Source organism: Heptranchias perlo, chromosome 8 (assembly GCF_035084215.1).
Source record: "Heptranchias perlo isolate sHepPer1 chromosome 8, sHepPer1.hap1, whole genome shotgun sequence".
NCBI lineage: Eukaryota > Metazoa > Chordata > Chondrichthyes > Hexanchiformes > Hexanchidae > Heptranchias > Heptranchias perlo.
In genome coordinates this window covers 13,256,259-13,269,495 of record NC_090332.1, presented here as the reverse complement: position 1 = coordinate 13,269,495, position 13,237 = coordinate 13,256,259, and the positions used below count along the sequence as shown (strand labels likewise).

Here is a 13,237-nt window from a genome sequence, read left to right as displayed (position 1 = left end):
TGTATATTACAGGAGCATTTTACAAGTTAGTTCAGAAAGCACATCTGTTTCACAAATGGGGAGTATTGCCAAGATAGCCATTCTCCATTCGTAAATCTATTCTAACCAACAATGCATCTATTTCCCCCTCCCCGGGAAATCTTTTAACTTTAGTAACAATTGTTCCTCAACTTGCTTTGTCTTTAAAAGCAAAACTTACTTTCATTTTTATCAAATGTTTTTTTTTCTCCCAATTTTCTTGCTGTCTCTTTTCTTCCTTTCCCTGAATGCACTGACTCATGTCAGGGCACAGTTCCATTGGCCCCTCCAGCCCTCAAGTGACCATTCCTCATACGTGCTCCTCGACTGTGAGCATAAGCTGACTCTGATCAAACATGGGCCATTCTTGGTCTGCGTGGCTTAATACGACACTGAGTGCTGCATTTACCCACCGAGCCTTTGGTGAATTGGGACTCCTTTTCATTTTATCCTTTTTGTTTGTTCCACGATGCATTTTAATCGGAGTTAATCTGTATTTAAATTTGGAGGAGACCTACAAACCACCAGCTCAGGTATTTATTCTTAACACCTTGATTTTAAAATTCTCATCCTTGATTTCAAATTCCTCCATGGCCTCGCCTCTCCCTATCTCTGTAACGTCCTTCAGCCCTACAACCCTCCGAGATCTCTGCGCTCCTCCAATTCTGGCCTCTTGCACATCCCTCCACCACTGGCGGCCGTGCCTTCAGCTAGGCCTAGGCCCCAAGCTCTGTATTTCCCTCCCTAAACCTCTCGATCTCTCTCTCTCCTGCTTTTAAGGGACTCTTTAAAACCTACCTTTTTGACCCCTGCCCTAATATCTCATTTTGTGGCTCATTGTCAAATTCTGTTTGATAATGCTCCTGTCATGCGCCTTGGGACATTTTACCAAGTTAAAGGCGCTATATAAATGCAAGTTGTTGTTGTTGTTGTTTAAGGAGGAACCCCAATCAAGGAGCTACATTAGGAATAAATTTGATAATCTGATGAATCAGAATACTTGTAGCCCTTTGTGTGTTGCTTACTACAAGTTAGAAACGTGGGGTCTTCTATCCGTGCCAACCAATTATTCCCTTTCTCCTTCGATATATTGACAACCAAGACTGGGTCAATCAGCTTGAAGCTTTATTGTGTGAACTGACCTTCATGAGTCAGCATTCGGAAACCAATGAGAACCTTGTTCTGTAACTGACTATCTGCAACGGTCTTTGTTGGAACTCAGCAAAGAATAACAAAGAGCTTGCGTTTATATAGGACATGGGCTGAAAAGGATATATTTATGACGCCATCGATTTCTGATTCACATCAGTTTAAAAATATATCTTGAAAGAAATTAGAACCCACTTGGGGGAAAGTAATTCAACCAGCATTGATTCTACACGGATCGTCGGCTATTGAGATTCCAAAACCAAAGTTCACTTCTGCTGTACAGCTCAGCGTTCGTGCGGCCCTGTAAGTCTCTGCTCTTTTGAACCACTTTAATGTCGGCCACTACTTCATAACAGTTTTATCAGTGGATTTCCTGAATCCCCTGTTTCCCATGCGGTTCACCGTGGGACAGGAGTGTATCTTGGACTCCCTTCCATTTTAATGGATCTGAATGCCAGGCGAAGATTCATTTGGATTAAAGGGTTATTTATGAAAGGATTTGAGAGGGTAGACATAGAGAAGATGTTTCCACTTGTGGGGGAGACCAAAACTAGGGGTCATAAATATAAGATAGTCACTAATAATCCAATTCAGGAGAAACTTCTTTACTTAGAGAGTGGTTAGAATGTGGAACTCGCTACTGCAAGGAGTGGTTGAGGTGAATAGCATAGATGTATTTAAAGGGAAGCTAGATAAACATATGAGGGAGTAAGGAATATAAGATTATGCTGATAGGATTAGATGAAGAGGGGTGGGAGGAGGCTCGTGTGGAGCATAAAAACTGGCATAGACCAGTTGGGCCGAATGGCCTGTTTCTGTGCTATACATTCCATATAATTCTATGTAAAATTGTTTTTGAAATTCGCTCTTTGTTCAGGTATTTTATACAGTTTTTACATTGCTGAACTGCTTTGTTCCGTGATGTGTGCTGGTTATTGTTGTGCTGACACTGCCCTGTTTATACCGCCTAGTGGATTAGCTACACAGCGGAGACTGTCAATGTGAAGTTGCTCCAATTATGACTTTAGCCCTACTGTGCATTTACTACCCTTTCAGTCTATCAAGATCATTGACGGCATTGGGGGAAGGAGTATACAGGCCGGCAATACTGAAAAAAACATTGCTGGGCTCAGAGTCCCAACTCACTCACTGCCAGACCCAAAATAGCAGGCTGGCAGCAAATGCCTCCGGCAGGTACTGTTTGGTTTGCTGCTGACTGTGTATTTAGATGGAGGCAGGGAATGAAACTTCTGTTTTGCTGCCTCGACTATGCTCCAGAATAATTCATGTGAACTATTGCCGAGAGATGTAAGGTGCTGTATAAATGCAAGTCTCCCAACAGCAAGAGCAGCGGGTCATTTATACCCCAGGGTTGCCTCCAGCTGCAAACTTCTAGTGTCAAGGAGACATTTAAACTTAAACTTGCAGAGCTTTTGTGTTTGTGACGAGACTAAGTTGGGGTGGAAGCATCTTTAGGTGCTAATACTGTGTTGAATTGTTGCGTACTTGTGTTTGAGATACCTAGTTAGCTTTCTGTGCACCTTGGGTTAACTATTCTACCATCTGAATGTGTTAGAGATGGAAATAGGGCTTGGTTTATAACAGGTAGGTTTATTCATGTAACGTATTTTCAAATGCATCAGTTTTAAGCATCAACTTTTTTTTTAAAAAGGCCCAGCTGTGGTGCTGACTGATAGCTATTTGGCGATGCAGCCAGCATTGAGGAAATTTAATGCTGCTTCCTAATTGTAACTAATCCTGGTGCTGTTTCTAAGGAGCGAAAAAAAAGTGAAGGATAGATTAAATGGACTGAATTGGAAAGAGCTGCTGAATGAAACACATGTAGCAGTCAACGTGAGAACAGTAAACAGATCCTTAACTTTCTCGTGTTTTTTCCGGCCTTATCTGTTACAGCAACTTTACACTGACGTTATGACAGGTGAAATCCAGAGTGAACTAGCTGATGAGAAAAAGACAATGGACAACTTGATTCTGGAGCTTCAGGAGCTGAGCAACCAGCTGCGGAATCAGTCATGAGGAAAAGGAAGAATTAAATCTCGCTTCCCCGCTGGAATAATGTGATGGGAGATCGACATTCTCTGTAAAACTGTAATGAGTCGTTGCACTAGATGTATGTCAATAATCAATAAAATATTCCTTTTATATGTATACTAGGATGGCACTTTGTCTCTGTTCTCATCTTTCTGATATATTTTGTATTGTTCACCTTTTTGATTCAAGTAACTGAGGGTTGGATTGCCTCACATCAAATTTTGGACAGGATGGTCTGATTTTTTTTGTTGTTGAGTGAGCTTTCTGGAAAATTCTTAAATGTAAACCGAGCACCACAGTCCAGCCTTTAAGTTGAAAGTACAAAGAGAAGAATGAGCTTCCATTTATATAGTGTCTTATCATATCCTCAGGACATCCTAAAACACCCTGCAGCCAATAGATTTTTTTTGAAGTGAAGTCGCTGTTATGTCAGCAGTGAGTGCAAACTGCCTTTCTCACAGTGTGGTGGTGTTTTGTCTCCCATATACTTGGGACTTTTGTCCTGTGTTTTTTGAATTGAGGGAGGGGGACGCAAGTGTAGAATTCAGAATCAAAAGTGACAAAGTAACCAACTAGTTCATGTAGTGACTCGAGTGTCATGGGCAGAGGCTTGATGGAGTTACATGAGTTACCAGCCCTTCACTGGGGGAAAGGGGGAAAGAGGTTGGAAGAGATTCAAAGAGTTGCGAGCTGCAACAACAACTTGCATTTATATAGCACCTTTAACGTAGTAAAATATCCTAAGCTAGCTGTGAGCTACAGACTGAGCTTTTAAATAAAAATGTGAAAATAGAGAGAAGTTGGCATTATATAGAGGAAGGTGTATTTAATAGTGGAGTTTTATTAAATAATGCATCATCCTAACCTCTAGCTCATTACAACAGCTGTCGTACAGTAGGAAGCTAAAGGTGAATTTAGCTTTCACATCAGCAGTTGTTTATCTCATGAATGTTGATGAATGTTTCTTAAGTGTTCTTAATGCCCATCATTATAAGCCATGATGTGGAGATGCCGGTGATGGACTGGGGTGGACAAATGTAAGGAGTCTTACAACACCAGGTTATAGTCCAATAGCTGTTGGACTATAACCTGGTGTTGTACGACTCCTTACATTCATCATTATAAGCAATAGCAGGCAAGTTACTGGAGTTTGAACCCACAGACATGGGAAGTGAGGTTAAACAAATTGCTGTTAAAGTGATAATCTCAAACTGATCTGATGCTTTAAAGGAAATTCCATTATCACTTAATTGTGACCACTACCACCTCATTTTGCTTAGGCAAACACCTAATGGCATGTAGTTGGTGGGTTAAAAATGAAGTTGCTTGTACTTGTAAGTGCCTTATCACACCAAAAGATCTAAAAGCACTTCAGACAATGAATTACTTTTGAAGGGCAGTGGCTGTTCCTTCTCCAGCAAATATAGTAGCCATTCTGCACTATTAGTGTCCTACAAACAGCAAAGACACGATGGCGATATAGATATTGGGAGAAATGCTGGCTGGGGCTGGATCCAGACAGCTCAAATCCCGAGCCTTCAATTCCAGGGATGAATGCTATCGATCATATCTGTTATCCAGATCACTTAATGCTGCAAACCTGTTGGCTGCACAGAAGGTGGAATCTAGGACAGAAATAGAACCAGACACTTCATTTGTGGCCTCAAATTTTCCTATAGTCTGGTTAAGGAAGTCAGTGAAGGCCATGAGGTATGCTAGGTCTGTCACCATCTTCTTCAAGCTGGTAATTTCCTGTTTAAGAGTCTCAATCGCTAGACATTTAGCACATTTGAAGGAGTCAATATGTCTGCTCAGTTCCCTCTCTATCCAAGGGTATCTTAAAAGTGTACATGCAGCACGTGTTGCATTGGAGTTGTTCTCCTGCCTTCAGGTTCCTGGGAGTGGCCATTGTGAAGTTAGTAGTGTTCCTGTGAAGAGATAAGAACCCCAAAAATAGAAGAAAACGCAAAAACCCACAAGCAGTGTAAAGCACACTAGCTTCTAAAGTGACAGCGTTGAAATGAGGTATACTTAAATATAGAAAGGAGCTGGCTCAAACTCCCTTCAGTCCAAACTCCCTTGGTCTTCACGCCCACTGTAAGAGACCTTCATGCTTTGCTTGAGTCACACTCTGCTTGAAGTCTTCCCCCACTCTGACGTAACTCCTCTAATAAGGATCCATAGTTTTCTAACCTTTAGTCAATTTCTTAATCCTTTTTTAAAAATTGCTTGTTCTTGTGATGTGGATGATGCTGGAAAGGCTGAATTTATTGCCAATGCCGAGTTGTCCTGAGAAGGTGATGGTAGGCCACTTGAAACACTGCAGTCCTTGGGCTTATAGTGCTCCCATGATGATGGGAATTGCATGATTTTGAGCCAGCAACAATAGGTCCAAGATTTACCTTGGATCCACATGGTTTTGAATTTAACTACTAGCTAATCGCCATGTGAACTTTGATAAATACCTTTTGGATGTTGAAGTGCCCCATATCATGGGTTTTCCACAGTCCACCTGGTTTGTCACTTCCTCAAGGAAGTTAAGAAGATTGATCAGGCTGGATCTTCCCCTTTCAAATTCATGTTGACTGTTGTTTACTAGGTGGTTCTTGTACAGCTAATCTTCAAGTTTACGCTGATAATTCCATTTAAATGGAATTGAACTAAGACTAATGGGTCTGTGTCTGGTTAGACCGTTTTTGAAAATGGGCACCACATTCGTCTGTTTCCAATCTGCTGGTACCTCAGAAGTGTCCTTCATAAGGACCGTCAATGCTTCACAAATTTCCTCTCTAGTCTCTTTCAGCACGCTGGGATAAATGCCATCTAATTCAGGTGATTTATTAGTTTTGAGCCCGTTTAGCCTATCTAGAACTTGCATCTCAGTTATTTCAACGGCAGCAGGATATTTTGTACGGCAGAACGATAGCTTGGCAATGCACTGTGCCATGGTTTGGTAGGGTGTGGGATTGCACGTTGCATTCTTTTGTGCACCAAGTTCCTGATCTGGACTAGGCTATACTGGGGAAAGGGGACCTGTGAAAATTATGCACATCCTTACAGGGACAATGGGAATAATGGAGCTGAGGCACCTTAGCAGGCAGACCACAGAATGAAAGCAGAGAACATGTCACCCGCCGGGCCTTTCAGTGAGGGAATGGTATGTGATGTGCTGAGACCTAAAGAGCTCAACTTTTTTTTTAAAAAAAGGCGTGGAGTGAAACAGGGAGGGGTTTTTTACGATTCCTACTTGATACTGCAAACTTTGGCCATGCACAAAAATAACCTAACTTTCGAACCTACAGTAACACATACCAGTTCCTTGTACCCTGCTCAGAGTGGTATGTAAACAGGATTAAGGATGATCCACACAAACTGAGCTGGCAGAAAAGAACGATAAGTTCAAAACTGTTTGCCCAACGTTTACAAGATCGCATGTGACGCACTTGGCCCGTTAAGGAGGAGGTATCGCAGCCGAGGGTCTGGTACTTATGTTTCTGGAATGTCTGTCCCATAGTTTAATAGTCATTCCAGAAACATGAAGGCTCAGATTCTCACCTGTAGTACATTTTCTCCCAGCAGGTCACACTTAGTAATTAGAATCACAGAAATGCAGGAACTATGTATTTTTTTTTCTCTCTGAAAACTTGGCCAGCATTAGTGGTGATAAGTATACCCTGGTTCTGTCTCTACCCCTGTGTTCCTGTACGTGGGGAAGAGGAGGAAAGGAATGCAAACAAAATACCGCTGTTTGTATTGTCTCTGGTAGTAACCACCTACGATCCTGCAACCAACTCATCCCTTGTCTTACTTCCTCCTTAGGAGAGATGTTTGTAGAAGCCTTTTTGATTTACAGAAGTTAAATAAGAGAAAAGGGAAAGAATACACAAAATAAAATGCTAGCAACTGCATTTAAGGGCAAGTTTAGTCCATGTGAGGATTCACCCCCCTCGTAAGGTGTCAGCTTTGCCTCAGTGGTAGCACTCTTGCTCTTGAGGAAGAAGGGTGGGGGAGGGGGTTCAAGGCCCACCCCAGAGACTAGAGCACGTAATCTAAGCTGATACTGCAGTGCAGTACTAAGGGAGTGAGACACTGTTGGTAATGCTGCCATTCCAATGAGACATTAAACTGAAGCCCTGTCTCCCTCCCAGCTGTGTGTAAAGGATGTCATGGCACTATTTGAAGAAGAGCAGGGTAGTTTTCTTAGTTCCTGGCCAACATTTATCCCTCTCCCAACATCACTGAAACAATCTGTTCATTTATCTCACTGCTGTTTGTGGGACCTTGCTGTGTGCAAATTAGCTGCCACATTTCCCTAAATTACTTCATTGGCTACGAAGTGATTTGGGACACCCTGAGGTCGTGAAAGGCGTTACATAAAAGTAAGTATTTCTGCATAATTGCATACTTTTCTATAATGTTCTGTTTCACTTCTTGAGAAGTTTTTTTAGTTGAAGAAAATTCGAGATGCATTGGAGGTTGGTTGGTGTCTGAAAGTGAAAGAAAGGCTAACACTTCAGGGAACTAACATTGAACAGGAGTAGGCCATTCAGCCCCTCGAGCGTGTTCTGCCATTCAATTAGATCATGGCTGATCTGTATCTGAACTCCCTCTACCCACCTTGGTTACATAACCTTTAATACCCTTGCCTAACAAAAATCTATCAATCTCAGTTTTGACATTTTCAATTGACCCCCCCCCCAGACTCAACAACTTTTTGGGGGAGAGAGTTCTAGATTTTTCTGGAGGGAATTCTTCATGCGATGCTATTGACCTGTTGTGTACTTCCAGCATTCATTTTTTTTAATAGTTCGAGCTACAATGCTCTTCAATGTCCAAAGGTGTCTTGCCCTCCTTTAGCCTCTAATCCATAGGTTTTCAAACCTGGAGATTGTGAGGTTGACTTACTTATTTTTGTTGCTGTACACTAAAGAAATAACCTGCATTTATAGAGCACATTTTACGGTCAATTAATCACTTTTTTTTTAAAAGAGTGTAGTGACTGTTATCTTGTGGTCTGACAAGTGCAAGATAATGACCATCTCAAACAATAGAAAGCCAAGCTATTGGGGAAGGTTTAAACTAGAATGGCAGGGGGATGGGAACCTGAGCAGGGAGACAGAGGAGGGGGGAAACAAGGATAGAAACAAAAGACAGAAAGGGAAGAAGCAATAGTGGAAGACAGAGAAAACAAGGGCGAAAAACAAATAGGGCCATAGTGCAAAATAAAACTAAGATGACTAGCAATCTTAAAAAGACAAGTCTAAAGGCATTGTGTCTTAATGCGCGGAGCATTCGCAATAAGGTAGATGAATTAACAGCGCAGATAGATATTAACGGTTATGAAAGAGTTGCGATTACGGAGACATGGCTGCAGGGTAACCAAGGATGGGAACTGAACATCCAGGGGTATTCAATATTTAGGAAGGACAGGCAAAAAGGGAAAGGAATCATAGAATCATAGAATCATAGAAGTTACAACATGGAAACAGGCCCTTCGGCCCAACATGTCCACGTCGCCCAGTTTATACCACTAAGCTAGTCCCAATTTCCTGCACTTGGCCCATATCCCTCGATACCCACCTTACCCATGTAACTGTCCAAATGCTTTTTAAAAGACAAAATTGTACCCGCCTCTACTACTGCCTCTGGCAGCTCGTTCCAGACACTCACCACCCTTTGAGTGAAAAAATTGCCCCTCTGGACCCTTTTGTATCTCTCCCCTCTCACCTTAAATCTATGCCCCCTCGTTATAGACTCCCCTACCTTTGGGAAAAGATTTTGACTATCTACCTTATCTATGCCCCTCATTATTTTATAGACTTCTATAAGATCACCCCTTAACCTCCTACTCTCCAGGGAAAAAAGTCTCAGTCTGTCTAACCTCTCCCTACAAGTCAAACCATCAAGTCCCGGTAGCATCCTAGTAAATCTTTTCTGCACTCTTTCTAGTTTAATAATATCCTTTCTATAATAGGGTGACCAGAACTGTACACAGTACTCCAAGTGTGGCCTCACCAATGCCCTGTACAACTTCAACAAGACATCCCAACTCCTGCATTCAATGTTCTGACCAATGAAACCAAGCATGCCGAATGCCTTCTTCACCACCCTATCCACCTGTGACTCCACTTTCAAGGAGCTATGAACCTGTACTCCTAGATCTCTTTGTTCTATAACTCTCCCCAACGCCCTACCATTAACGGAGTAGGTCCTGGCCCGATTCGATCTACCAAAATGCATCACCTCACATTTATGTAAATTAAACTCCATCTGCCATTCATCGGCCCACTGGCCCAATTTATCAAGATCCCATTGCAATCCTAGATAACCTTCTTCACTGTCCACAATGCCACCAATCTTGGTGTCATCTGCAAACTTACTAACCCTAGTAAAATTGAAGTCAATGGGAATCAGGGGGAAAACTCTCCAGTGGCTGGAGTCATACCCAGCACGAAGGAAGACGGCAGTGGTTGCTGGAGGCCAACCATCCCAGCCCCGGGGCACCGCCGCAGGAATTCCCGAGGGCAGTGTCCCCGGCCCAACCAGCTGCAGCTGCTTCACCAATGACCCTCCCTCCATCACAAGGTCAGAAATGGGGATTTTCGCTGACGATTGCAGTGCTCAGTTCCATTCGCAACCCCCCAGACAAAGGAGGTGAGGTAGCATTGTTAGTAAAGGAGGAAATCAATGCAATAGTGACGAAGGATATTGGCTCGGAAAATCACGATGTGGAATCTGTATGGATGGAGCTAAGATACACCAAGGGGCAGAAAACGTTGGTGGGGGTTGCCAAACAGTAGTGGAGATGTAGGGGAGGGCATTAAACAGGAAATTAGAGATGCGTGCAAGAAGGGTACAACTATGATCATGGATGACTTTAATCTACAAATAGATTGGTCAAACCAAATTAGCAATAATACTGTGGGGGAGGAATTCCTGGAGTGCGTACGTGATGGTTTTCTAGAACAATATGTTGAGGAACCAACAAGAGAACAGGTGATCCTAGACTGGGTATTGTGCATTGAGAAAGGATTAATTAACAATCTTGTTGTGCGGGGTCCCTTAGGGAAGAGCGACCATAACATGATAGAATTCCTCATTAAGATGGAAAGTGAAGTAGTTGAATCTGAAACTAGGGTCCTGAATCTAAATAAAGGAAATTACGAAAGTATGAGGTGCGAGTTGGCTAGGATAGATTGGGGAACTTTACTAAAAGGGATGATGGTGGATAGGCAATGGCTAATATTTAAAGAACATGTGCAGGAATTACAACAATTATTCATTCCTGTCTGGCGCAAAAATAAAACAGGAAAGGGGGCTCAACCGTGGCTTACAAAAGAAATTAGGGATAGTATTAGATCCAAAGAGGAGACATATAAAATTGCCAGAAAAAGCGGCAAGCCTGAGGATTGGGAGCAGTTCAGAATTCAGCAAAGGAGAACAAAGAGATTGATTAAGAGGGGAAAAATAGAGTATGAGAGTAAACTAGCAGGGAACATAAAAACTGACTGTAAAAGCTTCTATAAATATGTCAAGAGAAAAAGATTAGTGAAGACAAATGTAGATCCCTAACAATCAGAAATGGGGGAAATTATAATGGGGAACAAAGAAATGGCAGAACAATTAAACACATACTTTGGTTCTGTCTTCACAAAGGAGGACACAAATAACCTCCCAGAAATGTTAGGGAACCAAGGGTCCAGTGAGAGGGAGGAACTGGAGGAAACCAGTATTAGTAAAAAAAAATAGTGCTAGGGAAATTAATGGGGCTAAAGGCTGACAAATCCCCAGGGCCTGATAATCGATATCCCAGAGTACTAAAGGAAGTGGCCCTGGAAATAGTGGATGCATTGGTGATCATCTTCCAAAATTCTATAGATTCTGGAACAGTTCCTACAGATTGGAGGGTGGCAAATGTAACCCCACTATTTAAAAAAGGAGGGAGAGAAAAAACAGGGAATTACAGACCAGTTAGCCTAACATCAGTAGTGGGGAAAATGCTAGAGTATTATAAAGGATGTGATAACAGAACACTTGGAAGGCATTAACGGGATTGGATAAAGTCAGCATGGGTTTATGAAAGGGAAATCATGCTTAACAAATCTACTGGAATTTTTTGAGGAGGTAACTAGTAGAATAGATAGGGGAGAACCAGTGGATGTGGTGCACTTGGATTTTCAGAAGGCTTTTGATAAGGTCCACACAAGAGGTTAGTGTGCAAAATTAAAGCACATGGGATTGGGGGGGATATACTGGCATGGATTGAGAATTGGTTGACAGATAGGAAACAGAGAGTAGGAATAAATGGGTCTTTTTCCGGGTGGCAGGCAGTGACTAGTAGGGTACCGCAGGGATCGGTGCTTGGGCCCCAGCTATTCACAATATATATCAATGATTTGGATGAGGGAACTAAATGTGGGAGTCCTCAACATTGACTCCGGACCCCATGAAGTCTCATGGTATCAGGTCAAACATGGGCAAGGAACGCTCCTGCTGATTACCACCTACCGCCCTCCCTCAGCTGATGAATCAGTCCTCCTCCATGTTGAGCACCACTTGGAGAAACACTCAGGTTAGCCAGGGCACAGAATGTACTCTGGATGGGGGACTTCAATGTCCATCATCAAGAGTGGCTCGGTAGCACCACTACTGACCGAGCTGGCCTAGTCCTGAAGGACATAGCTGCCAGACTCGGCCTACAGCAGGTGGTGAGCGAACCAACACGAGGGAAAAACTTACTTGACCTCGTCCTCACCAATCTACCTGTCGCAGATGCATCTGTCCATGACAGTATTGGTAGGAGTGACCACCGCACAGTCCTCGTGGAGACGAAGTCCCATCTTCACACTGAGGACACCAGCCAACGTGTTGTGTGGCACTATCACTGTGCTAAATGGGATAGATTTAGAACAGATCTAGCAGCTCAAAACTGGGCATTCATGAGGTGCTGTGGGCCATCAGCAGCAGCAGAATTGTATTCCAGCACAATCTGTAACCTCATGGCCTGGCATATTCCTCACTCTACCATTACCAACAAGCCAGGGGATCAACCCTGGTTCAGTGAGGAGTGTAGAAGATAGAAAAGCGGTTGATGCAGGGTCATTGAATATTTTTAAGACTGAGTTAGATAGATTCCTGATTAACAAGGGAGTCAAAGGTTATAGTAGGTGGACGGGAAAGTAGGGTTGAGGTCACAATCAGATCAGCCATGATCTTATCAAATGGCAGAGCAGGCTCGAGGGGCCGAATGGCCTACTCCTGCTCTTAATCCGTATGTTCGTAACATTTCCAAGTTTGCAGACGACACAAAGCTGGGGTGGAATGTGAGCTGTGAGGAGGATGCAAAGAGGCTCCAATGTGATTTAGACAAGTTGGGTGAGTGGGCAAGAACATGGCAGATGCAGTATAACATGGATGAATGTGAGGTTATCCACTTTGGTTGTAAAAACAGAAAGGGAAGGTGCAACGAGACCTGGGTATCCTTGTACACCAGTTGCTGAAAATGAGCATTCAGGTGCAGCAAGCAGTTAGGAAGGCGAATGGTATGTTGGCCTTCATTGCAAGAGGATTTGAGTACAGGAGCAGGGATGTCTTACTGCAGTTATACAGGGCCTTATTGAGACCACATCTGGAGTATTGTGTGCAGTTTTGGTCTCCTTATCTGAGGAAGGATATCCTTGCCAGACAGATTCCTGGGATGGCAGGACTGACGTATGAGGAGAGAGTGGGTCAACTAGGCCTATATTCACTAGAGTTTAGTGGTGATCTCATCGAAACATATAAAATTCTAACAGGACTAGACAGACTAGATGCAGGGAGAATGTTCCCGATGGCTGGGGAGTCCAGAACCAGGGGTCACAGTCTCAGGATACAGGGTATGCCATTTAGAACCAATATGAGGAAAAATTTCTTCACTCAGAGGGTGGTGAACCTGTGGAATTCTCTACCACAGAAGGCAGTGGAGGCCAAGTCATTAGATGTATTCAAGAAGGAGATAGATATATTTCTTAATGCTAAA

At 42.9% G+C, this 13,237-nt stretch overlaps 1 protein-coding gene across 2 annotated transcripts in view; it reads left to right on the top strand.

Annotated features, from left to right (window-relative positions):
* The window catches only part of ttc27 (tetratricopeptide repeat domain 27), a 152,427-nt gene extending 149,091 nt beyond the window's left edge, over positions 1-3,336 (top strand). For both annotated transcript variants that reach the window (XM_067988686.1, XM_067988685.1), the window contains one exon: positions 3,082-3,336. In XM_067988686.1, coding sequence (XP_067844787.1) covers positions 3,082-3,204 — 123 coding nt within the window. In that variant the 3' untranslated portion in view covers positions 3,205-3,336. The remainder of the gene's footprint in view (positions 1-3,081) is intronic.
* Positions 3,337-13,237: the final 9,901 nt, after the last annotated feature.